The 25,976-nt window shown below is 37.2% G+C and overlaps 3 protein-coding genes, 1 long non-coding RNA gene and 1 pseudogene across 5 annotated transcripts; 2 read left to right on the top strand and 3 right to left on the bottom strand.

The window, feature by feature from the left end:
• The first annotated feature begins 1,871 nt into the window (after nt 1-1,871).
• LOC113713263 (probable cysteine protease RD19C) lies at nt 1,872-4,237 on the top strand. Its single transcript, XM_072069812.1, has 4 exons — nt 1,872-2,417; nt 2,503-2,622; nt 3,325-3,568; nt 3,712-4,237. Exons 1-4 carry the CDS (start codon nt 1,923-1,925, stop codon nt 3,981-3,983), a joined length of 1,131 nt encoding a protein of 376 aa, XP_071925913.1. The 5' UTR covers nt 1,872-1,922; the 3' UTR covers nt 3,984-4,237.
• A 914-nt stretch (nt 4,238-5,151) lies between these two features.
• Nucleotides 5,152-6,625, bottom strand: LOC113714955 (UPF0481 protein At3g47200-like; annotated as a pseudogene).
• LOC113715114 (V-type proton ATPase subunit a3-like) lies at nt 6,541-15,329 on the bottom strand. Its single transcript, XM_027239285.2, has 18 exons — nt 14,899-15,329; nt 14,162-14,206; nt 12,510-12,632; nt 12,216-12,323; nt 11,974-12,084; nt 11,686-11,859; nt 11,106-11,243; nt 10,869-10,976; nt 10,642-10,749; nt 10,385-10,533; nt 9,710-9,863; nt 8,891-9,051; nt 8,585-8,791; nt 8,186-8,369; nt 8,006-8,089; nt 7,710-7,903; nt 7,144-7,203; nt 6,541-7,037 (listed from the first exon to the last, which is right to left on the bottom strand). The coding sequence occupies exons 1-18, from the start codon at nt 15,025-15,027 to the stop codon at nt 6,833-6,835; spliced, it is 2,442 nt and encodes an 813-aa protein (XP_027095086.2). The 5' UTR covers nt 15,028-15,329; the 3' UTR covers nt 6,541-6,832.
• Nucleotides 15,330-21,102: 5,773 nt separating this feature from the next.
• Nucleotides 21,103-23,783, bottom strand: LOC113713344 (protein EXPRESSION OF TERPENOIDS 1). Of its 2 annotated transcripts, none has more exons than XM_027237057.2 (2): nt 22,487-23,783; nt 21,103-21,860 (listed from the first exon to the last, which is right to left on the bottom strand). In XM_027237057.2, exons 1-2 carry the CDS (start codon nt 23,160-23,162, stop codon nt 21,451-21,453), a joined length of 1,086 nt encoding a protein of 361 aa, XP_027092858.1. In that variant the 5' UTR covers nt 23,163-23,783; the 3' UTR covers nt 21,103-21,450. The 2 variants fall into 2 exon arrangements, with proteins under 2 accessions (XP_027092858.1, XP_027092857.1); XM_027237056.2 differs by having other exon boundaries at nt 21,103-21,866; nt 22,487-23,778.
• Nucleotides 23,784-23,830: 47 nt separating this feature from the next.
• On the top strand, nt 23,831-24,926 carry LOC140015622 (uncharacterized). The gene is made up of 3 exons (XR_011822262.1): nt 23,831-24,306; nt 24,426-24,507; nt 24,660-24,926. It is a non-coding gene; the product is annotated as an uncharacterized lncRNA (long non-coding RNA).
• Nucleotides 24,927-25,976: the final 1,050 nt, after the last annotated feature.

The raw sequence follows: 25,976 nt of genomic DNA, 5'->3' as shown, positions 1-25,976 counted from the left end.
GTAAGCCAAAGCATAGGGTGGTATTTTGTATTTTACGTGTGTATTAGTCTTCGCTTATTAGTCATGTCATAGCACCATTTTCCGGACAGATATACACCTTACACAGTTGGGATTGGGATTGTAGTTTTTGTGTAGTTTGTTTTTTTGAATTCTGTGCGCCTGTCATAGTTATTTTTCAACGTCTGATTAGAGTAGAGGAAATGAGAGAACTCCAGTGGAAAGGAAAAGAAATGAGAGGAGAGGAAATTGGAATCCATTCACGTTGTTTGAATTATGAAAGGAAGGGAAATAAAATTATTACGAGTTAATTATGTTTTTATCCATAACTTAAAAGTTTAATTTGTAAAGTTTCTTAGAAAATGTTATGATTTTCATTAATTTTGACATCCTTTCCCTCTGTTTTCGTCCACTTTTAGAGGAAAGGCAGATTAAAAAAATATATAATAATTTATCCCTCTACTTCCTTTCTTTGCTTCCTCAAAATCTCTTTCCTTCCTCAAAATCCAATCCAAATATTAAAAACCTTATCCCTCCACTTCCTTTCTTTGCTTTGCCCTCCTATTCCCTCAAAACAAACACAGTCCTAGTATAGCATAGCCCTCCTGGAATTCCACGGCCGCAGGTGCAAGACGTCATTCGTGAAGTATGCTTCGAAAGAGATTTGAATGGCTTATATCGGAAGATAGGGTAAGATAAATTGTTTGAATCCCCGTTTGGATTGCGATTTTTCTCAGAAAAATTATTTCGTTTTCCGTGAACATATTTTTCTATCACTTTTTTACCTCACATGTATCAAATCGCTAAAATAATTTTTCAACAAAAAATCTAGAAAAATGCAATTCAAACGGGATTTTGAACAAATGCAATCCAGAAAAATCCAGAAAAAAATCCAGCTTTATAGTTGTCTTTCCCTCAAAAGTCAAAAGGTAACCACGCTTGTGTTGTGTGTATAAGCATTAGTCAATCTTGGCAGGGGAACGCCCAAAACTTCCTTGCATGAAAGCTTTGATAACTTATTAACTAAGCAAATTCTTTTACTGCCATTTTTCACTTGCATAGAGTGCAAAGGTTTTCTTTAGCAACCTTGGTCATCAATAGGCTTTTCTTTTTGAAAGTGACGTTGAATGAAATAAACATTAATTAAGAGTGTTTGGATAGTACTCTATTATCTTAAATAATATTTCGCTTGTATCATAAACACATTTTTCAACTCACCTTTTTATATTCTCAACCACCTTTTTATCTCACATACATCACATCACAAAAAGTGCTACAGTAATTATTCCAAATAATATTTCAAATAATACCTTATCCAAACAATTTAAGAGCACCCGTTTGGCTTGTTATTTTAGAAATTTTTATAGAAAAATGTATTGTTGCGATTTGATGTATTTGAATAATGACAAAAAAAATTAAGAATTGACCACTGAATAAGGTTAGCCCATCAAGAAACTAGAATCTGCACCCGATTGGATTGTTTAGGAGTTTTTATAAAAAAAAATACCATTACGATTTGATGTATATGAGGTCGAAAGAATGATCAAAAAATATGGTCACGAAATATAGCAATTCAAATAGGATAGCAAGCCATTCCTCTATTTTTTTAGTCCATTATTCAAAGCTTAGCTTGACAAATAGGAATTATTTACAAAAAAAAATACCTATTGCATCATAAACATATTTGTTAATATTATATATAACACATCATAATTATAAAAAAGACACAGTAATTATTTTAAATAACCTTCCGATCCAAGCGCGAAAATATCAACAATAAAGTAATAAAGCCGGACCACGTTGCAAAATGTCGTTCGCTTATTTCCACCTACTGTCCTCCAGCACCCGTTATATAATCCCATCCCTACATCCATGGAAACCATCTCACGTTTCTGATCCACTACACAGTGCACTCTTCAAGTCCAATGGATCGTCTCTTTCTTTTCTCTCTTCTTCTCAGCTTCACTCTGCTATCCTCTGCGGTTGCGTCCGCGGCAGGCGACCTTGCAGCCGCGTCCATCATCCAAGACGATCCGTTGATCAGACAGGTCGTACCATCGGACGGCGATGATGCTGATCCTCTCCTGAACGCAGATCACCATTTCTCACTCTTCAAGACCAAGTACGGCAAGACTTATTCCACGCAGGAGGAGCACGACTACCGATTCTCGGTTTTCAAGGCTAACTTGCGCCGTGCTAAGCGCCACCAGCTCCTTGACCCTTCCGCCGTCCACGGCGTTACTAGGTTCTCTGACCTCACTCCGTCCGAGTTCCGGCGTAACCACCTCGGACTTAATAAGCACAAGCGACGGCTCAGACTCCCTGCCGATGCTAACAAGGCTCCGATCCTCCCTACCACCGATCTTCCTGCTGATTTTGACTGGCGTGACCATGGAGCCGTCACCCCCGTCAAAGATCAGGTATTGTTAGCTTCATTTTAGTCACTCGTGAGTCCTATTATAACGTTTCGTCCAATGATTTTGACGGAGTTTGGGTGTTTGTTAGGGTTCCTGCGGATCATGCTGGTCCTTCAGTACAACCGGAGCGTTGGAAGGAGCGCACTATTTGGCCACCAGAGAGCTAGTCAGCCTCAGCGAGCAGCAGCTTGTGGATTGTGACCATGAGGTTTGAGTTTTCGTCGCGTTGACTTTTGCATGTGGTGTGAATAATGGATAAAGAACTATTGGACAGAAACCTATCTCTGATCAGTAGCTAGATAATCAATTAGTAATTTTGTTATGCATATTTCCAAGATTTAAAAAATTTTTCTGCTGAGTACAAAAATTGGAGGGTCTGGATGATAGTTTTGTTTCAAATTGGTTAACTGAAAAAGGATAGATGTTGCTAGCTTGAAGGTTTCTGCCTCACGACAAGATTAATTTGAAGTATGAACTTTTGTGACCGTTCAACTCTCAATTCTATGTATTTTTATCTCTATCTTCACTGTTGTTGTCTGCCTCGCATAAAGACCACAGGATGTAATCTAGTTTGACTTGATAAAGTATATACTGCATAATCTTATTAGTACCTTGGTGCCCTTTGTTGATGAGCATATTTCTGAATCTCTTATGTGAAACTAAAATTCCTTTTCAATTGAAGACAGATACGCGATATAAATGAACTTAAGCTTTTGTGCATTTTGAGGGTATGGTCAGATTGCTTTTTGTTCCTGGACATGGGGTCGATGTTGGTTTGTGCCCAGATTGGTTGGTCGGTCTTCTTAGCATGTGTATTGTGTAGTAATGAGGAAATTATGATGCGCATCTGCAGATATTGAGCTTGTTGATGTAGTGTTGTCTTAATTGACTTAGCATTCACCTTTTGCAGTGCGATCCAGCGGAATATAATTCATGTGATTCTGGTTGTAATGGCGGATTGATGAACAATGCCTTCGAGTACATACTGAAATCTGGTGGAGTTGAACGTGAGCAAGATTATCCTTACACTGGCAGGGATGAGAAATGTAAATTTGATAAGAGCAAAATTGCTGCTAAAGTGTCCAACTTCAGTGTTGTCTCCACCGACGAAGATCAGATTGCTGCAAATCTGGTGAAGCATGGCCCTCTTGCAGGTAATCAGCTACTTCAATACTTGAACACCCCCAGAGTAAGCTGCCTGGGAGAGAGTTGAGAAGTGAAATTTTCTGTATTAGTTGGGAGTTGACGACACAGATGCTAATACTGTTTCCTCTATTTTTTTTTTTCCCATCTGCAGTTGCGATCAATGCAATCTGGATGCAGACATATATTGGAGGGGTTTCATGCCCATACATTTGTTCAAAGAGCCAGGATCACGGGGTGCTTTTAGTTGGGTATGGTGCTGCGGGCTACGCCCCTATCCGGCTCAAGGACAAGCCTTACTGGATCATAAAGAACTCGTGGGGTGAAAACTGGGGAGAGAGTGGCTACTACAAGTTCTGTAGGGCTGATCGCAATTTGTGCGGGGTTGATTCTATGGTCTCATCTGTGGCTGCCGTTCACACATGAACTCAGTATTAAGTCATGAACCTTCATTTGGTGGTACTATCACACATCAACTCAGTATCAAGTCATTGATCTTCATTTGTTGGTACTGTACTTAAATATGAACTTATTTGGGTATTGTGTATATAGGAACTACTTTCCATTAATGTATTCTAGAAGATGGTCTGTATGGTATCACCTCGAGGCTCCAACAAACATTCCTAAAATGGTTTAAATTAGAACTCGACGTATATCAGAATAGCGGTTTTAATTTTTTATTGCCGTTGTGCCAATTATTATTGTTCTTTTCCTTTTTCGTGGCAATATGGATGCACTTTGAAGTTCTGTAACTTCTGTTGACTACCATGGCGCGTAATTAGTTTGAGAATTATTTTTAAGTCTGCTTCTGAAAATGGGCAGAAAGTTCTTTTATGGTGTGGGTTGTGATCCCTTTGTGAGAGGTTGGATAAGAGGTCCGTACATTTTGCAGCAGATTTGATATCCAATGTTGTGACAATATGCAAATATGCAACCTTTAGGGTCTGTTTGGTTGGAAGTAAAATGTTTTCCTTGGGAAAATATTTTCCGTGGAAGTAATTTTCCATGAAAATCATTTCCCTTTCATCTTTTTCAGGTGTTTGGTTAGCTTATTGAAAATATTTTCTTACTTCATTTTTCTGGTGTTTGTTTAACTTTTGAAATATTTTTATTTTTATCTCTATCTTTACTTTCTACACATTATAACTACATACTTCTTCCCATGCAAAATAAAAAAATTTATCTTATTGTTTAATTTTAAAAAATCTTGGAGAAATGTATATATGAATAAAGATATATCTCCTTAAGCAATAAACAAATTGCTGGTCATTTAGTGTCAAATATCAATCACATGCAATGCTTATTGTGACATATATCTTGCACTCTCACTGCTGAAAGTTTCTCTAGAAAAGAATGTCTCTATTATATATAATTAATTACTAGCATAGGATGAACAGAATGAGGTTTTTTTTTTTATTTTGAATATACTAGGGGGAGGGTTGGGTGGTACGGGGGAGGGAGTGTAAGAAAGAGATTTTGGGTTCGAATCCTCCTGTTTACACTAAAAAAAAAAAAAGAACATACTACAAGATGTTTTCAGTAAGTTTAGAACATACTACAGGCGGGATGCATGCATTTCGGAAAACAACTTCAGTAAGTTTGGAAGGGAAGTTGTTTTCCATAAGATGAGTGAAAATATTTTACATAGGAAAATGTTTTCAATAACTTTTGTGCAACCAAACACGGGAAATTAGGAAAATATTTTCCTGGAAAACATTTTCACCCGAAACAAACGGACCCTTAAAGACGGATTTACCTAGAAATTAACCGCAGCAAAGTCTTCTCTTAGATAAATAAATGGAACTTTCATTCACAAAACAGCGAATGACGGGTGTCAGGACAACTTAATCCTAGGGGCCATAAATCGTGGTTATACCTTTCATAGCATCATGAGTATCAATTTAGTAAGGGCAAAAAGTCCCGATGGCCCTCAAACTATTAGCCGGATGAACTTTTGGCCCCCAAACAATTAAAAGTAAATTTTTGGCCCCCGATCTATCCAAAGTACAAAATGTTAGACCTTTTGTCAAATTCAGCAGTTAATACCGACGGAATCTACGACTACGTGAGAAGCACACCGAAATACGAAGGGCATTTTTGGCAATTTCAGCATCTGTCCCAAAATAGTTCTCGATTATGTTCCAATCGCATAGAAATTGGACGTCCTTGGACAAATTTATCAGGCAATCCAAGAATGTAGCACAAGTCGTCATGTGTTTGGAACAACCCGCCTGACATTGCTCGTAGGCGACACAATTCAATAGAAACGAGCTCATGAAATCATCCAAAGCAATTCTGGGCATCTCGATTACCCCCCGTGCCTGAATTTTATGGCCAAGAAGCTCTCTTCCTCGCTGGGTTTAAGGTCAATTCCAGCGTACGAGAGATGCGAGACGCATTCGATTACGCGAGTGTTCAGAAACCCATCGGGTTTAGGTTCGCCGTGTTCCAGGGGGTTGAAGCTTTCGCAAAGAAAGTCCAGCAAATGCTTGCGTTCGAGTTCGAGGCTGCTGTATCTGGCCAAAACTAGCTCAAACCTTTGCAGTGCATTGTTGAAGAAATTTAGAGTCAATCGGCCCAAAGACGGCCCTGATCCTTCGTCATCGGGGTAAGCATACACCCACGACATCTGGATCAACATCGAGGTAAGCGGATCATCTGGATCGACCGGCACCAACCCTCCAAACTTTCGAAAGATTTCCAGAATGAAACAACTGTCAAGAACCAACATCTCTATGAATTCATCACTGCTGTACCCTGTATTTTCAAAGTAACACTCCCTAGCCTCGGCTTCCAAGGGCTGTACGACCCTCAAATAGTCCTTCAACCCAATGCCCTTTTTTTGCGTCCGCTTCAGAAGAGCACCCCAGAATCACCATTTCGTATGCCCTTTGTATTTCGGGTCTCACGTGTTCGTAGATTCCGTCTGTATTAACTGCTGAATTTGACAGAAGGTCTAACATTTTGTACTTTAGATAGATCGGGGGCCAAAAGTTTACTTTTAATTGTTTGGGGGCCAAAAGTTCATCCGGCTAATAATTTGAGGGCCACCGGAACTCTTTGCCCATTTAGTAACAATTTCCACGGATAGACCTAATATGACCGCTAGCCTGCGGGATTCACCATAAAACAATTACTACTACATTGACCCGGAAGGGCGTGCTTTAGAGAATTGAATCTCCGAAAATTTTCAGCAATTCCTCTGGGACTTCTAATATCTGTCTACTCACAAATGAATCATCTAAAACTCAGTCATGTTAAAAAAACTGCTCCTATCATTCCTCATCCTCGCTGAGTGATGCAAATGAGAATGGATAAAACTTGTAACCATCTCCCTCGTAAAACTTGCCCTGAAATTCTACCCAGTGAAGCCTCAGGGCATGGAGAAATGCACTCAGGGTTTCCATCAGCAGTAATACACCAACAGTAGCACATATAAACACAATAATCCCAATGATGAGGATAATGACGTTGTTGAACCTGACGCCATGATCACAATGAACCTCACGTGAGTCATAAAACAGATTCTACAAGATTTTTAGGAGCTTTTTTTTAAAAAAAAAAAAAAAATCACGGAGATCCTTACCCCCAAGCAAGAAGCAGAACTTTATCATAAAACACACTGGAAAGTTCTGAATGTGCAAGACTGCAAAACCAACAATGCTCCAATCATTATGTGGTACTAGATCAGCATAAAGTAGATTGAATGAATATGATCAGAGTAGAATTGCATTTATCAATGATTCCTGAGTAGTCCAGTTATGATTTCAAGACAACATGTCAACATCCAACTTAAGGAAATAGAATTCGGCATAGGTTTAAAGAAAAAGGATAATTGGGATCTGCAAACAGCCTAAAAGTTTCTCATACTTTCCTTGTCATGGTTCTAAGATTATTAAGAACACAAAACTACCTTTAAAAAAAAAAAGCCAGGGTGAATACAACAGGGAGCTCATTCATTTGTTAGGGATTTGCAAACATTGTTTCTTCATTCATGCTTGGGCAAAGAACAACTTCCCACCGAATTTGAGTTTTCCAAAATACTTCATAATCTACATCAAATGTCATACTGGAAAAAGAAGAGATTCTCCAGAAGCAAGTGACTTATGTATTTTAATTAAAATAAAATTTTCAACAGCTTCAGATATGTACCTAAGTGCCCACAAACGTAGATAAGAAGCTGTGTTAGAGACTGCTCCAAGAACAAACTCTATTGTATGGATTACTTGATGGACAAAAACTTCACTGAACTCAAACTCCTCATGACCATGTAAATCACTTTGTATCTCGAGTTCAAAGGAGTCCTCAGTGCTATAAAGAGGTCTGTAGGCTTGTCCTCGGTGTCTCTGAGAAAGCATGATATGGAAGTAAATAGATATCAAGACAGGAAGACAACAGAGTAAAAACTACCAACTTAACAGAGGCGATGCAATTAATTCAGAACATACTTCCTGGTGCTGCTTCTTCAAAAGAAGGGGCTTTGGAAATAACATCCATGGAACAGCAACAAGCGCAAGCAATAGCAAAAGAATCTGAGGATAGTGTAGAATGGAATATATGAAATGAGTCAGAGTTCTTCTCTACCTGAACTGGTCCCAAGAACTTATTCGTCAAAATAAAAGTAAAACCTGGAGATATTTCTGGCCAAAAAATAGGTGATTATCACCTAAATCAGCAGTAGGACTCAAGAACATGTATATCATTACATGATAGAGATCAGCTTGGGAACCGGAGCACCATTTCACAATTATGAGAAGTGATAGGTAGCCAAACAGGCTGTTTAAAAAAATAATCTGGGGAACAAACTGGTACCTGCAAAAGGATGTAAACACGAGCCAATATTATGGTATAAAGCACATATTTATCAATCACGACAACAACATCAAATATTCGAGCTCTATTGTGCTACCATGCAATTAAAAGCCCAGATGCATCTGTAAAGACTTACAATTGGAGCACTGCATGGTGTGAATGAAATACACACATGCAATACAAGCAGCAGCACATATTCAGGAATCTAAACTTACCAGATATTTATATCGTTCCCAAAGAACTTTGCATTGAAATAGCTTAAAACTATTCCGAGATTCATCTGTGCTATGCCAAGTAAAATGGACATTTTCATTTTCAAAGAGTTGAGGAATGGTAGCTCGCTGCGTGTACCATGCCATTTGGGATCAACACCAAAAGGATAGGTGCCACGCACCTTAATCAAGCCCACTGTAGATGCATCCCTGAAAAGAACAGTGAGTTAAAGGATTGTGCGAATAGTTATTACTTTTTAATTTCGAGGTGGGGGTGTGTGACTAGAAGTTAAGGTAGCAATTGGACACCTGCATGAAGAATCTCGGCAGTCATAAGCAGAACGTCCAAAAAGTTCAAAAGGAACAGAAAAAAACTCATTATATATCAATCCTGTGTATATTGAGAAGAGTGCCATCATCATAATAACATAACGACCACCAAAAGCCATCTCCATAATATCTCCAAGCTTCTGTTGATATAAATCAACAAAAATTATCCAATCAAGAAAGATATGTAACAAAACATGAAATAGCTGATTTAGCATATTATACACTGTATGATGTGAAGCTTTAATATTAATATATAATACCCTATCACCTACATCATAAAACATGCAGCCAACTTTTCTGATAGTTTTTTCTGTTCAAGCATTACCATTCACATCCACCTCTTACTTGAAACATATGGTGAACCTTGAACCATGCCACGCAGAATGTAACTTATAAAGTCTAGTGCATGAAGGCTCCAGCCACTTTGTAATTGAAAAGCAAGAGGCATACATCCACGTCAAATTTTTCAGCTCTAACTGAGCCATAAAAGCTATTTCAGAATATCCCCGTATTCTGAGAGTTTATCACATAATAACTACTCTCGAGTAACTTGTTTCTTCCACTGACAATGCAGTAAAGGATCACCAAATCAATTGTGCATGGCTAAAGTTATAAAAACACAGGAATCAAAAATAAAACACAACTTTGTGAAAAGAACATATTAATCTGCACTAAATTATGTAATATTCTGATGAAGGTTGCGATACATTAGATAGCCATAATAGTTGAGAGATCCAAGATGCACATTTAGACAATTGAACTCTTGAAAAATAAGAACCAGAAACAATGTAAAATTACCTGGTGGGACAATTTCTTCTCCCTGAGTATAAAATACAATGTAGCGAGAAACAAGCATAAGCCATGCCCCCAGTCTCCGAACATAACGGCAAATAAAAAGGGAAATGTTACGATAGTAAAAACACCAGGATTTGCTTCCTGATATTTTGCCACCCTGTAAAAAGTTTCTAGAAAATCATCGCTAGGGAACTTTAAAATTACCAGAGGCATTGGCCAAGTAAATTTCAAACAATATATGATAACATTAAAAGCAACAGAAACCCCCCCCCCCCCCAAACAAATTCTCATCTCATTTATAAATACCCTAATAAAAATAAGAAAGTTAAGTTCACGAGGAAAATGTTAGAGAATTACATAAATTCTAGAACAGTCGAAGCAAAAATGTCCAAGGAATATTTGCAAACCTAGAATTAATACTCCTTGGCCTCACACATAAGTACCCAAACAAAAATATCAAAGTCATTTCAGCAGGTTCACATTAGAGAATCAAGTACATTCTAGAACAGTTGAAAGAAAGGAGATTCAAGGAATATTTGCAAAACCTGAATCCAAATGACAGACTCCAAGAAAAGTACAACACACAATTGAAATTGTTAAAGCAACAAGCATATCACCTTTAACATAGTTTTCATTTTCACATATCTCAATGTCAGATCAATTCCTATTATTACTTACCCATATGCATCAACAATTTCCTGGAAAGCAGAAGTAAATTTGTTTGTGCGGAAATGTGTAGGTGGTGATTCCTCGGTTTGCAGGACCTGAAATATAGCTCCAACTAGGGAGTTGCTATCCAAAGATGCCTGCTGCAGTGTGTTTTTTATCTGCCAAGTCAAATATCATTTGATAAGTTACAGCTAAAACTTTGGTTTCAGAAAACTTGCAAAGGTAACAAAGAAAGTGCACCATTGAAAGTACTATGATAACTTTACTTGATCTGTTGCGGAGATGGGACACCAGCCTTCTCCCACAAGGCACTTTTTGGTCACATCAAAACTCAGCATATTTAAAATGTGATATATTGACTTCTCCTTCTTCACCTTTAGAGGCATTGCAATTTCAGTGATTTAAGAGGATTGCCAGACAAACTGAGGAAATACAAGCCCTCTATGCAAGGAGAGCAAACATCAAACCAACTATTTATTCAAAGGAAACTAACCAAAAGGTTCCATTGCTCAAATTCAAAGCTAATAGTCCGTAAAAGATTGCTTCGCTGAAGTTGTCCAACATCTATAGTGGTCTTCAACTCTGAAAGCTTTCCAGATACCTAAATATCGCAATTTAATTAATCTCAGACATGTTCTTAACATAAAGACCAATGAAAAGCTCACATTACATCCCAAAAAAACTGGAGATGGTATGATCAACCTAAATCCTCTTCAATAGAAAACCATACCTCAGATATTGTCTGGTATTGTTTGGATATATCATCTGTAAATGGGTAGCGATTTGCTCCAAACGTGTCACAAATCTTTGTTACTTTCATCCTTGCCCTTTCCCCAGAGTAAAAGATAACAAAGACATTCTTCTCAATCTGAAATTAGCATCCGGTGGTTACATATATGCAAATGAAATACATAAAAGGACTATACTTAAATAAGATAACAAAAGGAATGCAACAAAAGGGAAAAAATTGCAGGTTATGGAAACAAGATATTGCAGGGCATCGGATAGTTTCGAACTATGTTTATTTTTTTCATGTGATTTTCATTCATTAGTTTTCATCCGCCCCTTTACTGTAGGAAAAATAGTTTGCAGACTAAAAGGTAGAAAACAATAAGAAAAAAAAATTTTAATTATTGCAGTAGTCCATCAAACATACCTTTAAACCTATCATTATACACCACTGCAGATCAAAAGCACAGAGAACCTCTATATCACAGGAAACAAAAATGCACATAGAGATATGGGACATCATCCACAATCAAATCCAAAAGATAAGAACATGGCAAACAGCTCTAATATCGAGTATCAACCTTATCTCCTGACAGAGGATCAATAACAGGATCTTCCACAGCCACTTGCTTTAGAAAGACATTTCCACGAGTTGCACGAAATAAAATTCGTTCAAAAGCCATTGACTTCTCCCTTGCTACAAGGCCACTAACAAAACCCAGCTTTACTTGTTTTGATGGATCCACAGACATTTCCTAGTCAATATTCAACTTGACAATCAAAATATACTTCCTAGAAAGAAAATTTTGACAAATAACTGAATGTCTTAGCTTGAGAAAACTATATAAGGTCAAATCAGACAAAATTACTTGCTCGAGTAATAGAGGACTGTCAATAGATACTTCTCCCATAACATTTGCTTCAAATTCATGATTCTGGGCTGCAGCAATGCTTTGTGCTGAATGGAAAAATTCACCAGCCTGAATTGACCAAGATTGAAAAGTAATGAAGATCACAGGTTTGGGAAAGAAAGTGCAAAAATAAGAAACAACTGAAAATATATAGTTTCCTGCTTGAATTGTAACTAAAAAGGCCTGCAACGTGGCCTTACCTTCTGCAGAACAAGTTTATACTCCAAAAGCTCATTGTGTGACCGTTGTAGCTTGTCACTGTTGGCATTCACTTCTATAAGCTCTTCTTCAAGTTCTCCAAGTTTTACCTACCATTCCAATTACACTGGTGAATAATTTGTCCAAAAACTGAAAAATAGTGATCATGATTATATTGTTGCAGCTGTTGTAACTGGTGTCATTGATGTTGATGATACTGTTGCAAATGCTGGAATAACTAATCACATCAATGACCACCACATACAGTGAGCACAGGGAGTCAAAACTTAACTAACCTCTAGCTCATCCAAAGTAACACGAGTGTCAAAGCTACACCTCGATGAAGGTGAAAAGCCTGCCTTTGTCATTTGATCTTTGAGAAAACGAAGCTTACGTGCCATCTCTCCACATCTTTTGATCTACATACCATGCACTCACGTAATTAGTTAGTATGAAAATAAAGATTATGCAAAACTCAGTTGTATTTCTACAAACAAAAGTTAATTAATGAAGGTGATCACAGAGGAAGATCATAGACTTTAACTTCCCAATGAAAACTGCATACTTCAACATCTATACATAAAGAAACTACTCTTCCTCCACTTATGGAGTTATATGAGATATATCTGATAATTTCGTAGGTAATACTGATAAATTACAGAGAAGTATCTATTAAGTAAAGGAAAAACAAAAAGATTATTCAGCAACAGAATGTCATTCCTTTCGATCTCTCCATACAACAATTTTACTGAAGTTGGATGCCTTAGAGTGTACTGAGCAAAGAAAGAAGATCCAGAAGGCACTAGCTCATACAAAATTGAAAAAGAAAGGACGTCAAGATGTGGAAAACACCAAGTCTTAGTGTTGGGCATGGCTGCAGAATGGAAGGTTATTTGTCCTAATCTAAGCAGTTCAACATGGCCAGAGAGTCAGGGATTATCAAAAACAAAAAACTGACTTGTGTATCTCTTTTCTCCAGTTTCTTAAGCCACGCTCATAGTCACTCTTGCATTTTAATGGGGGTGGTCTTAAAGCCTATAAGACTTCACTCAATCTCTTGCTACGATTAACCCAACATAGTTAGATTTCGTTGCACTTCATCCACCAAATTTTAAACCCTTAAGTTGACGTGTGAAACTTCTCAGAAAGTAAGATGGGGATGAAAGAGGTATCTTTGTTCTGGCAGATATTAAACCCAAAAATGTCACTCTATTAGCTTAAGACTATACTGACGAGTTTCACCAACTATGCCGATCATATTAAAAGAAAAGTGAAACTCTATAGATGTGTAGAGTCTATGCAACATAAAACAAGTTCAACTTAAAGTAGACAAAGATTTTATCTTGAGTTGATTTCAATAACTAGCTAAATATCCCACGGAGTAGAAGGTACATCATGCATGAGCTGGAGGTGGACTTAGCAGCTAAAAAATATCATCTGCAAAAAAGTTTTCATTATCGACAAACCTACGCAATCAAGTAAATTCCTCAATATTAACAGCATGTTGACAATCTCAAAAGCTGTAGAAAGCAACTTTCACTGTTAGTGCTGCTAGAAAGTATGCAAGGATGTCAGATACGGTAGAGAAACCTCACGAAGCCATTAGTCTCATCAAAGGATAGGACTAAGATAGACATTGTTCTTCTCCGGAACCTATTATTAGTAGTTTGACAACATAATCATCTCCCATTCTCTAGTCTATGGAAAAAGGGATAATGTAAACCTAATTATAACTTCCAACTAGATCACTTGAAAGTTCCATATAAAAGATAATAACGAAAATGAATTAAAGGCACTCCAACAGAATGTACATGGATTAAACTGAAGACAAAATAAACTCATTACAAGTTCATTTTAGTTGATCCACTACAGACACAAATATGCTGAAATAGGCAAAGATTCAGTAAACAAATTTTAGTGAGAGGTCATTAATAGAACTAAAACAAACCTGAGCAGCGTATGTTCTCTGGAAAGGGCTCTTTTCAGTATTGAGCTGGTGAAGCAGACAAAAAGAAGGTCATATTTTGTATAAAACAAGGAAAAGTTAGCAATTCAAGAACATTTTAGGTTTTGAATCTTGACATAGATACAAAAGAAACAAGACGATTAAATCTTAGGATATCCACATCCTGATACCGAACAAGATGACTTCAATGTTTACAAAGATAGATTGACAACAAGGGTAATATTGAAAAGAAAAAGGTACATGCAAAGGACTTGTTAATCATTCTGAACTCTACATTAATTTCCACATTGCATTTTGATTATTTTGCTTACTTTTACCAGCAATAATCCACATACGCCAACAAAAAAGAATTGAGCATCAACCTAGCAATGTAGTTACATGAACTAGTAGATAATCTGATGACACAATTAAAATCCAATACTAGATTATCTGATCCCTTGATTACAATCCAAGCTACTGATTCTATTGCATTTGCATAGGATTAACCAGTAGTTAGTATTCCTCTTTCTAATTACTATCAAATTGCAAACATTACCAAAACAGAGATACATACGAAAAAAATAGTCATGAGAAGAGCAAAATGCAGCTAGAAAATTATCAAGCTTATGATAAAACAAAAATATTCAGGAACGGAAAATTAAACTAGAAGAAAAACAGGAAAACAAAATAGTACAAAATTTCATGAAGATAAAACTAAAAATGTGAAGCGTGCAGCTTACGTCTTTGAATTGGAAAAGGCCGAGATCACCGAGATACGATATTGTGCGATGAGCCGACTCCATAGGTATGATCAACTGCGCCAATTGCATCGGCTCCGACCGCAGCAGATCCATCGTCGGAGAACTCATTCCTTCTTCGATTAATCCTTTTCCTTTTAAATTTATATTATTTTCCCAATCAGGAAATGTTGCTAGAAAAACAAACGAATAAAATGCAGAACGCGCTTTTATTTATGATCCCTCCGATTAGAGGAAGTAATCGGAGGGGAATTTACGCGCCCTATGACTTCTCACGTTCTAAAAATACCGCACTTTCTTTTTCTTTTTTCTTCTTTCGTTCTGATTGGCCGGAATTTAAAAAAGTGCTCTGTCCTTGTGCCAGCATGTCGCAATGTTTTGCTTCCTCTGAGTTTTTTTTATATTTTTTCTGGTTGCCGCGTTGGTGATATTCTACCGAACGTTCAACCACGTCGTTGTCAAATGCCGTTGGAAACTTCCTTTGTTGGCTACTCTCTTTTGGGTGGGGACCAAAAGCCCGCAAAAGGATATTTGAAATTTGGGATTCGGATATGGGCATTTTATTTGGCCCATGAATGGTATGGACTTGTCTTGTATGTATACAAAGTCCAAAGTCCATGAATTCTGTTTGAACCGTTTTTTCTTTGGCCTTTTTGAAACAGAAGAATTTCTTTTATCTCAAACACCTAGCTAACGTTAGGGTAACAATAACTTCAGTTGGTAGGTTCAATTGTATATAAAGCCTTTCCTTCTCCTTATGAGGTTTCTGATTTGAGATCTCTTACTTGCACTTAAAAGGAAATAAAAAATCCCCTTTCCTTGTTTTCCCTTAGAAGCCTTAATGAGGTGTTCATTAAGTAAGCTAGTTTTGATATAAGAAATATGTTTCAATTTCAATCACACCCGTATACAATGTTTAAGGTTCAATCACACCCGTATACAAATAAGCAATACGTTTAAGGTCAATCAAAATTACTTAATAGGTTCATGACTTATTACTAGAGTTGCAAACGAGTTGAATCGAGTCAAGATTTGACCTAATTGAGTTGAGCCTTGACTTAATTTTATCAAACTCGAACTCGAACTCGAACTTGAACTCGACGAGCTGCTAATTTAAAGCTCAACCTGGAGCTCAATTCAAATTTAAGTAGAGTTCGAGCTCAAAAAAATAAAAAATAATTATTTTTTTAAAAAATGAATAAAATAATTTTTTTCTTAATAAACAATTAAAAATTAGGGATATATAAGTAATTTTACTATGAAAATAAAAAATAAAAAATATATATACATATTTGACCTCGCGAATAAAGCGTAATATTTTGAGATCGAGTTTGAACTCGAGTTCGATTTGGCTAGTTCGAACTCGACTCGAGCTCAATCAATATCAAACTCGAGCCGCTCGTGACCGGTTCGGTTCGTTTGCAGCCCTACTTACTACTAAAGAGTAGAGTTTTAGTTATCTATTATATTTTTTTATTACTTAAACCCATTGGTGTAAAGTCATCTAACACTTTTCGGGTTTTTATCAAACCCATAGCTATTCCCCAATTTATCATGGTGCATGACAGTGTTGCTGAAAATTTAAACGAAACAGCTCCTAAAAAGTCTCCCCTAATTGGACAAAAAAAAAAGAAAAAGAAAAATATTAAGATGTTAATTTTTGACATTTTGCTTTCTTCCCACCCCCCCCCCCACCCACCAAAACACAACTAAAAAACGTCCCTATCTACAGCTAAATCTTTTTTTTTTTTTTTGTGATGCATAAATTTATAATTCGTTAAGCATTAATTTTTTTGAACAAATTTCATAAACAAACAAAACGTTATAGAATGGTTCTTTAACTTGTCAAATATTGAAGTTATGCTTGTGTTTGTTTTGTAGATTCGTTGTTGTCTCTTTGGCTGCAAGGCAATTTTATTTTATTCTTTTGCTATACGAATAATTTATGGAAAAAGTTTATGTTCTTATTCTAAAAGTAAGTAATTATTGACCCTATATATGTTTCTTGTTTCTTCGAAATTTTTCTTCAACGTTGCAGTGCTGAATCTGCGTCGTCTGTGGATTGTTTGGTAGATACGTTGATGGTTTAAATCAGAAATAAGTGCCCTAAAGTTTACGGACTTTGATTGTCACTTTTTACATAATGCACCATATATGGTTAAATAGCATGCGAAAATGGTCCACACCTTGAGTACGAGTGATGACATAGTCAAGGAAATCCAGAGAGGAAGGACAGCCCTCCATGCAAAGGGGCTCGCATTCTCCTATATTATCAGCCCGCCATATATAGCTGCCACTCCATTATTATTTGACACATTTATGGAATGGAAAAAGGAGGATAGATTAAGCCATCGGCACCCCAACCCATAGGGAAAGATGGAATCGAGAGCATGATATAGTAGCAACATTTGCAACAAAGTTGAAAATTGGACCACTTCTCCCAGGTCAATTAGAGAAGAAAGCGAAGAAGAGCAGCAGCAGCAGAATCGAGCACGCGGCTGTCCTCAGCCTACCATCCTAAAATTTCCATACCCTATAAAGCCTAATGCACTGGAGGAGTCCGGCCTTTCTATACTGATATAAAACAACTGGGATCAGCTTCCCATGTTGCAACTCTTTTTTCTGTTTGTCCTCTTTACTGATTATTGTCATCCATCACAATGAGGTGAGGTCATAATTAAGCAATGCATGTCTTACCTATTTCATTATGGAGTTCAACAGCTATATACATGACCACAAGACGAAAAATCTCAAGTTTGTCTGCTAATGTTTTGATCGATTTGCTTGCCTCAAATTTCAAACCAAAGAATGGAATGAAAAATTTCCTAACCTGTGGCCAGCTATTAAATTATTACCCTATGCCCTCGAATGGTATATGCATTTTCTTTTCTTTTTTTAAGTTCTTTTTTCTCATTAGTGATTGTGAATTCCAAGTCTGACGATGCAAAACTCAAGAAATCATTCAACAATGATTGGTAACGTCTGACTACGAGTTCCGCTCCTAATACCTAAGGAATACTAACTCACACATGTTGTGTGGTAGGAAAATTGAAGGACGTCCGGAAGACTAACCTGTTTTGTTCTCATTCCCAACCTATAGATCAATCATTTTGAGATTAAAAAAAAAAAAATTTAAACTACTTGGTATGGAATATTTACGAAGTTGAATAAATTTATTTTCTAACTAAGCTAATGAAGCATGCAGAAACGGAACTATAAACAATTCCAAGAGGAAAGGCTGCACGAATGAATTTGTGACTACCCTATTAATTACGAGCATCAAATTGAGGATTTTATTCTTAGCGTAGAAATAGAACTACAATGACCTCTTGTGAATTGTTAATCTAAAGCATTAATACTCTATTAGACAATCCACAAAAAGAAAAGGGGAATATAAAAAGAGAGAGGATATTTACATCTCTCTAAAATTCACATACAAGTTTTGTTGTATATTCTTCAGTCAGATAGCCGCCACAAACGAAAAGGCATGCGGTAGTATGCGCTCGACCCTTGGATGACATTTTATCCAGTCCGCACCCATTTTTTTTTATTTTTCTCGTTTGTGGGGTCAAAATTTGTAGCATTCATTTGTAAGAGAGCATTGTAAAGGGGGCCAAAAAGCTTTTGATTGGTCTATAGATCAATTACACCACTTGAAAATAATAATGACAATTTGTTCTAACTGCGAAAGATTCCAACAAAGGACGGTTCAAATTTTCAAAAATTAAAAAGAAAACAAAAAGAAAAAGTGCGAAGGCAATGAACAAAAAGTTTTGTTTTGTTTCAAGTAACATATCGCTTCTCTTTTTCCATCAGTCCGGGTCGATTTCTTGAAATCGCTAGTAGTTTTTTCTTTTTCTTTTTTTTTTTTTAACGTACCCTTGATTTGACAGAGAAAAGCAAAACAAATTGTTCTTGGCTTAAAAGCAGGATATGCAGAAAGGTTAGTGATATTGGAAAACTAAATAAACAGCAATAATGTTTAATTCCCCATATGTTCCATCTGGAGAGTATGCAAGTTGAGCAACATATTTCTCTCCACTATCAAGTTTAGAGTCCGAATCCTAGGACTGGCACTTGAGAGTTGGAAGAGTATGAGAAGGGGCGGGAGGTTAAAATAAAATTAAAACAAAGAACAAAAAAAAAAAAAGTTGTTAAAACAGATGTGTTGAAAACTGAATTATCATAAAAAAGGGAGCACAAAAACATCCAGAGGTATTGTGGCATCAAACCTGATTCGCAGGCCAGTGTCAAGCAATTGCAGCTTTAATGTATGTACTTAATAATCTCACAACGTCGTTCCAGCACAACGAATTTACAAGCATGCAACGTATATAAACATGAAGACACGGTACCAAGAGGTTGATAGCACATGTTAGTTACTAGTCCGATCTTGCTCAACGATTAAAATGACAATTCAAAGGGGTGTTATTAATCAACAAATGCTTGGCCTTCATTCAGATTTTTAATGCACTTCTCACTCCTAGTTTCTCAATTTCAACATCTACACATTTAGTGGAACACTGGAAATTCTTAGATGATCATCGTTTATCTGTTTTCTTATTTTTAGCGGGGTCCGTTATGGATAGCTGGAAGAAATCACCAAGCTTCTACTTGAGGTGGAGAGCATGAAACCACATTCTGCTATTCGCAGACAGCTTGTTCATCCAACACACAATCCCCGTATGACCTTGAGGTATGCAAGTTTTGGAATGCAGAACCAAAGAAAGCTTCTAATACAATCATCATATACAACATAAAGGTCAAAGTGAACAGATCTCCCCATGAACTCAAGGCCGGGATTATTACATCATGTAGAAGTTCTAACGTAATCTTTTATTCCAACTTTACTCTTTCGCAATGGCACTCAAATATGCACTGATCCAAGTGATCATGTACTTTTTTAATGTGTACGTTACTTGGACATATAAAAAAAAATAATGTTTCCTCCAAATATCTCATGAAACTAAAGGGCAACAGTCATTCATCCCTCAGGTTTCTATGCTTTCCTTTTATAGTATAGATTTCAAAAGTTGAAGGCAGATCCCATCTAGTCTTTTCATGTACATCAACTGAGAGCACTTCTCTTCTTGATGCCCATAGAACACAATACTATTTTGCAAGAACTCAAAGCAAGCATATGTGCCCACTTACTACACATTTTATGGCTACTCCAAGATATTCTTTGCTATTTGTTCAAGATCGCAAGTGGAAAATGCTTCCAGACCCCCCTCCAATTTTCCCATTAAAGACTAGCAGAAAGATCCAATAGGATGCATGCAAAAAGGAACTGGAAGTGCTGTGCCAATCCGTTAAAAGAGTGTATTGTCCTAATCTGATACAAGATAAAAGAGTACTTGGTATGGGGCAGAAGTTTCGAATCTAGGAAAGCTTATTCAATTTAGGTTTGTATACGTCAACACCAAATCTAGCAAACTATGGAAGGCAACTTTAATCTGCTCGTATGATGTGTACAACTTTAACCTACATCAAGATTTATAATTTTGAGGAACCAAACTTATTAAGCTCTACTTACACACACACACACACTCGCGTATATGTCTAACATCATAAGCATTATATCTCTGTGCATTTGCCAACATTAAAGATTAGCATTTAGGATTCAACAGGTCCCATTTTTCTACAGGTCACATCCATGCACGTTGCTCCACCTAGTCTCCCTCAAGTTTCTATTACTGGAGAAGATTTGTGTTTAGCAAACTTTTCATTAAATCATCATACACGTATATCAAACAAAAACAAGGTGAGAGAGGAGCGAGATTTCTTGACTCGTATACTTTTGGGACTGTGATGACAAACTGCCATTTGCCACTGCATGGGAGACTTGCAGAGCTGGACCGCTTCTAGTACCCCGTTTTCTCTTCTGATTTTCAACGGTGCGCATATTATAATGTATATTATTTTGTTGCATGAAACATGGATGGCATGTAGCGAACTAGGATATAAAAAATCTTGGTCCAAAACGAACATGAAACCAGCTATTTAGTCTCAATTTTTTCCGGCAAGGAATCAGATAAAAGGGAAAAAAGCAGATGCAAGTTCAATACAAACGAAAAAAGCCAACGAAAAATCACACCCGAAACAGGTAAACTCATAAAGAAGGAACAAAAACCCACAGAATATGCCTACTGTGCACACATCCACATGTTGCATATTATACCAACCTTTCGAAATGGGAAAAAACAATCCCAAAAAAATAATTATTATTAAAAAAAAGTATCAAACCAACAAGAAGATGAACAATAACAATACTAGTAATATTAATAGAATGAAAACGATCAAAATGGGAAAGAAATTCGAAATGGAAACCAACATAACCGAAATGTCATGGTACATTTTTGTTACTCATCTGTTCTTCCTTTTTTTGTCCCAACTACTTCGATGGGGGGATGTCAATGGTCAATACACTTAATGAAAAACAACATCAGATCAATGTATACTGAATGCAGTCAAGAAGGGAAAGCTCTTTAGCCTCAACTACCAGTTAGCACTTTGTTTTCTTTTTTTTTCGTTTTAAGACCTTGGTGGTGGAAAGAATTGCGTACCGGCCATGAAAGCACTTAGTGGAGTTGGATAAATGGAAGGGTCAAGCATAGTGAGAGCAGGGTTGGTAGAGGTGACTGCAGCGTTGGCGGTGGCCGCGGCGGCTGTCCCGATAAGATTGAGTGGTGGTTGCGGATCATGATCATGATGATGACCATGACCTCCACCGCCGCCTGAGGAAGCTTCGCCAGCACCAGCTCTTCCACTAGTAGCGTAGCGGCTTTCAAGGCCTTGATCGTAGAGAATTCCCTTGAAAACGTGACCTCCTATGTTAACAGCTGTCTGATACGCGTACTGTTCTTCTGCATCATCCATTGCACTCACTCTTACGCACCTAAATGAAGCGGGATAATTCACTTCAGCCGGAAAGTTACCCACGTCTAACCCTAGTCAAAAAAACAAGCCAATAAAAATCAGAACCCACAAAAAAATGGCCTTTAAAGAAAAAGGAACTGCAAATTTTGGAAGTGCAAAGAAAGCATTTTTACTAGAGCAAGAACAAGACTTTTTGGTCAGGTTTACTCGGTAACAGTAGTAAAAGGAGGAGAATGAAAAGAAAGGCAGGAGAGAAGACATGGAAAGAAAAATAAAGACAAAAGGGTGAGTGACTGACCATGGAAGGTGGACTTCATTGATCGCACGCAAAGGATATGAAGATATGATCTCTTTGCTGGCTGTGGTGGTTGTGGTGAGTATGACTTCTTATTATTAATAAATATATGTACCAAGTGTTGCTGAGAATTTTGTTGGTATAGAGAGTATTTTCTCTCTTTCCTGTAGAGATATCTCTCTATAGAGCTAGCATTTACAGTCTCTGATTGAGAGTGTGCAAGTGCTTTGTTGTTTCTTCCTCCTAATTCCTACATACCTAATACCTACTACTACTAGTGTGCCTTTAAGATAAGAAAAATAGTTGTATCTAGATGAATGAAACGCCCATCAAATCCACTCCGTGGAGCTTTGGTTGATATTTTGCTGGAATGTTTTTGAAGAAAACAAACGTTACCTGAAGTGGAAGTAGGCAAACGAGTGCAAGCAAGAGAGGAAGAGCCCCCTCCTCCTCCGCCTGGATTTTCTCTGAGTCTTTTGGGGTTATCACCTCTGATCAGGCTCAATTGTTGTTGATTTTGTTGTTGCTGCTGTTGTTGAGTTTGCAGAGCAGAGACTTGTTGTCTTTCACGCCTTTTGGCAGCAGGAACCCAAGTACTCTTAACGTGAGTTTGGCACTGAAACCCTCGGCTCTTACAACAAGTTCTGCACCTCATATGTGGACAGTCTTTCTTAGCTTGATTCCCACAGTCTTGGCAATTCATAGTAGCACCACCACCACCACCACTACTACTGCCACTACCAGTTCCTCCTCCTCCTCCGTGCCTCATCACCCTAAATCCTGCTGATCTATAGGAAGAATCATCACCAATACTACCACTACCACCACTACCGCTACTGATGATCCTCCTACTGGGACCCACTGAGAAATCCACATCCTGCCCAACTACTTGATGATGATGATGATGATGTATTCTTTGTTGATGCAACTGGTAGTATTGCTGCCATAGCTCAAAACCCTTGTTATAGATCTCTTCGTTCTTGAACAGATAGAAGCTGCTATTATTGGTAGTATCTTGCTGCTCTTGTTGCTCTTGCTCTTTCCCACCACCTAGTGAAAAAAACCCAGACATTTTCTACCCCTAGTGAGAAAGACACCACCAGCTAACTCTACCCTCCTGCTCCTCAATTCTCCAAAAAAATCCATAGCCCAACTCAACCTCTACGCCCTAGACAAGAATTTGGTATGCTGTGAAACATCAAGTTCTTTTCTTCCCTTTCTTTTTATTCTTTGGGGTTCGGACTAGTAGGTTGGTTTGAATAAGTGGGAAGTGGTAGCAGTAGCAGTAGTAGTAGTAGTAGTAAAGTTGCAAGGGTGTGTGTGTTTTGCGGGTGTCTTTTGTTTTTAATGCAGCTTTTCAGTTTTCAGGACAGGCTTAGGGAAAATGTTTTAAGGGCGGGGGTGAGAGAAGAAAGAAAGAAAGAAGAAAGAAAGAGAAAGAGAGAGAGAAAGGAGGGAAGGAAGCAGGACGGTTTTCTTCTCTGAGTCTTGGAGTTGGGGACTTGCTGCTGCTAACTTGAATTCCTTGTCTTTCTTTGAAGCATTAAAGTCACAGCTCCTGCAAACGCCGCCATGGCCTCTGAGACCCCTCTCTGCAACCTCAATTTAAGACAACCAACAGTAATAGTAGTACCAATATTTCCTCTCTATCTCCTTCTCTCTCACGCACTCACGCACTTACATGTACAGGTATCACACTTAACAACACTGGATGAACTGGCTCTTTGAGCCTGCAGGCACAACAAAATCTTACCACTTGCTTCTACAGTTCTCTTGCAGTTTGCAACAAAAATCTCTATCAATGAAGGATGAATCCATGACGATCGGACGGTCAATGCTTTCCCACGTGGCGAAGCATCAGCTTTTGCTTATTCGTCCTTGCACCGGAAAACACGCTCTACTTTTTTTGTTGCCTCTGACCCCCTTACCATAATAATTAAGATGGATTTTACTATTAACTTCCCAACGGAGCCAAAGCCATCTCCTAAATGAGGAAACGGTATGCTACGGGTAACTTTACTAATTCTTCCCTCACAGACCAATCAATGGAGGATGATTAGGGGGTCGTCAACTAGACACTAGGGCAATGGAGTGTGTGGTAAGATTTTCAAGTTGATATTTGCTTTTCTTTTAGTTGGAATTTTTAACCATTTACATACACATGATAGGTGAACAAGATGCCAAAGCTAAAGAGTTGATAAGAATTGATCTTGCAGGTAAGATTTTCAAGTTGATGAGAAATTTCAGATCAATGAATATATATATATACACACTAAAATTTGGCTTGCATGAATGAAAACATCTCAAGAAGTTTTTCTTTCAATTATTATTACAGAGTAATAGCATGAGAGAGATATATTCATGGCCGAACATTAGGATGATAGAGGAAGAATTCTCGAATTCAGAAAACTGCAATGGTAAGCAGCATATGGTTGGCCTTAGCCTCATACTAGTAAGTATTTTGCAGAATTATTTCTAGAATTAGAGAATAAACGCCTCGTATTCCTCTCTTAACTCTTTGAGTAATCATTTTAAGATTGACTCCATTCTACATCGAGTTTGGTTTTAGGAATATTATTGATGGGATCAATGAAGAAATGTAAAGGCAGTGCTCTATTTCGAGGTCAACTCCCATTGACAGTAACAGAAGTGATGTAACATACAAGAAGAACAAGAGAAGATCGAGGGAGAAAGAAGGGGGGGTCCTTGACTTGGGAGTTTGTATGCACCAGCAACAATAATGCATGGATCAATTAATAATGTTCTTTTATGGGTATAACAACAGTGGATCTCTGTAAAGGCCATACAGAGAATTGAAAGATCCGTCTCCATGAAATTTGCTTCGCTTTATGTACGCAAACGCAAGTTTCCACGTACTCTCTCCTATGCAGTATGCACTCCACACCAATATATAGGGTAGGCACAAAGAAATTAAAATTACAGTGCTCCGTTTGGATTGTTTATTTTTTAAAAAAGCAAATTTTTCGTTTGAATTAGCTGTTTTTTGAAATGTTTTTAAAAAATTTTGCTATAGAAAAGTATATTTAAGAGTATATTTTGGGATATTTTTAGAAATTATTTTGGGATATTTAAGAGTATAAAAGTTTCTAGAATATATTTTGAGATATCTTTTAAATTTTAAAAAAATTTAAACTAATTTTTAGATTACCTTTTAGAGTACTTTTTAAAAAATTTTATTGTATTTGAAAAACTAATTTTTGAAAAATACTTCCATCCAAACAGAGCCTTTTCATGTACAATATTACAGAAATATACAAATAAAAATAATATCAAAAATAACCTCAAAAATATATTTTAAAAAAACCTTAAAAACAATCTCATCTACAATAAAAGTTTTCATCTATATTGCTACAGTAAAATATTTCAAAAACACCCTAAAAAACAGTTAATCCAAGCAGAAGAAATCAAATCTAAGGTAATCAAGTAGTATTAATGGAAAGAGTAGCAATCTTCTGCGATGCATATGGATATGGTTTTGTAGAATGCCCATGTGGTGGTAGCACTTCTTTTTAATTTAATACTAGTATGAAGCAATGGTGTAAACTGTAAAGTAGGATTTTTTCATATTGCTGGAAACAATGTCGACATATTATATTGTTAAATTCTTTATTCTGCTGCCTAAGCCTCTTCGTCCAACAAAAGACATCGGAAGATCAGCATCATTTCACGAGTCCAAGAATTGCTTTACTTAGGCCTGTCAACGGGCCGGAATTCATTATTTCAGACCCGAATCCGGCGCACTATATCGGATCTGGATCCGACCCGTTTACCCGACGGATCTTTTACTCTATGTTCTGGATTCGGGTCTACCCGAAAAAAAACTAACAAAATTTATAATTCCTAATAAAAATGAGAAAAAAACATA

This window comes from Coffea arabica, chromosome 10c (assembly GCF_036785885.1).
Source record: "Coffea arabica cultivar ET-39 chromosome 10c, Coffea Arabica ET-39 HiFi, whole genome shotgun sequence".
In the NCBI taxonomy this organism is placed as follows: domain Eukaryota; kingdom Viridiplantae; phylum Streptophyta; class Magnoliopsida; order Gentianales; family Rubiaceae; genus Coffea; species Coffea arabica.
The sequence above is the reverse complement of the archived record's forward strand: the minus strand, read 5'-3'. Positions and strand labels throughout refer to the sequence as shown.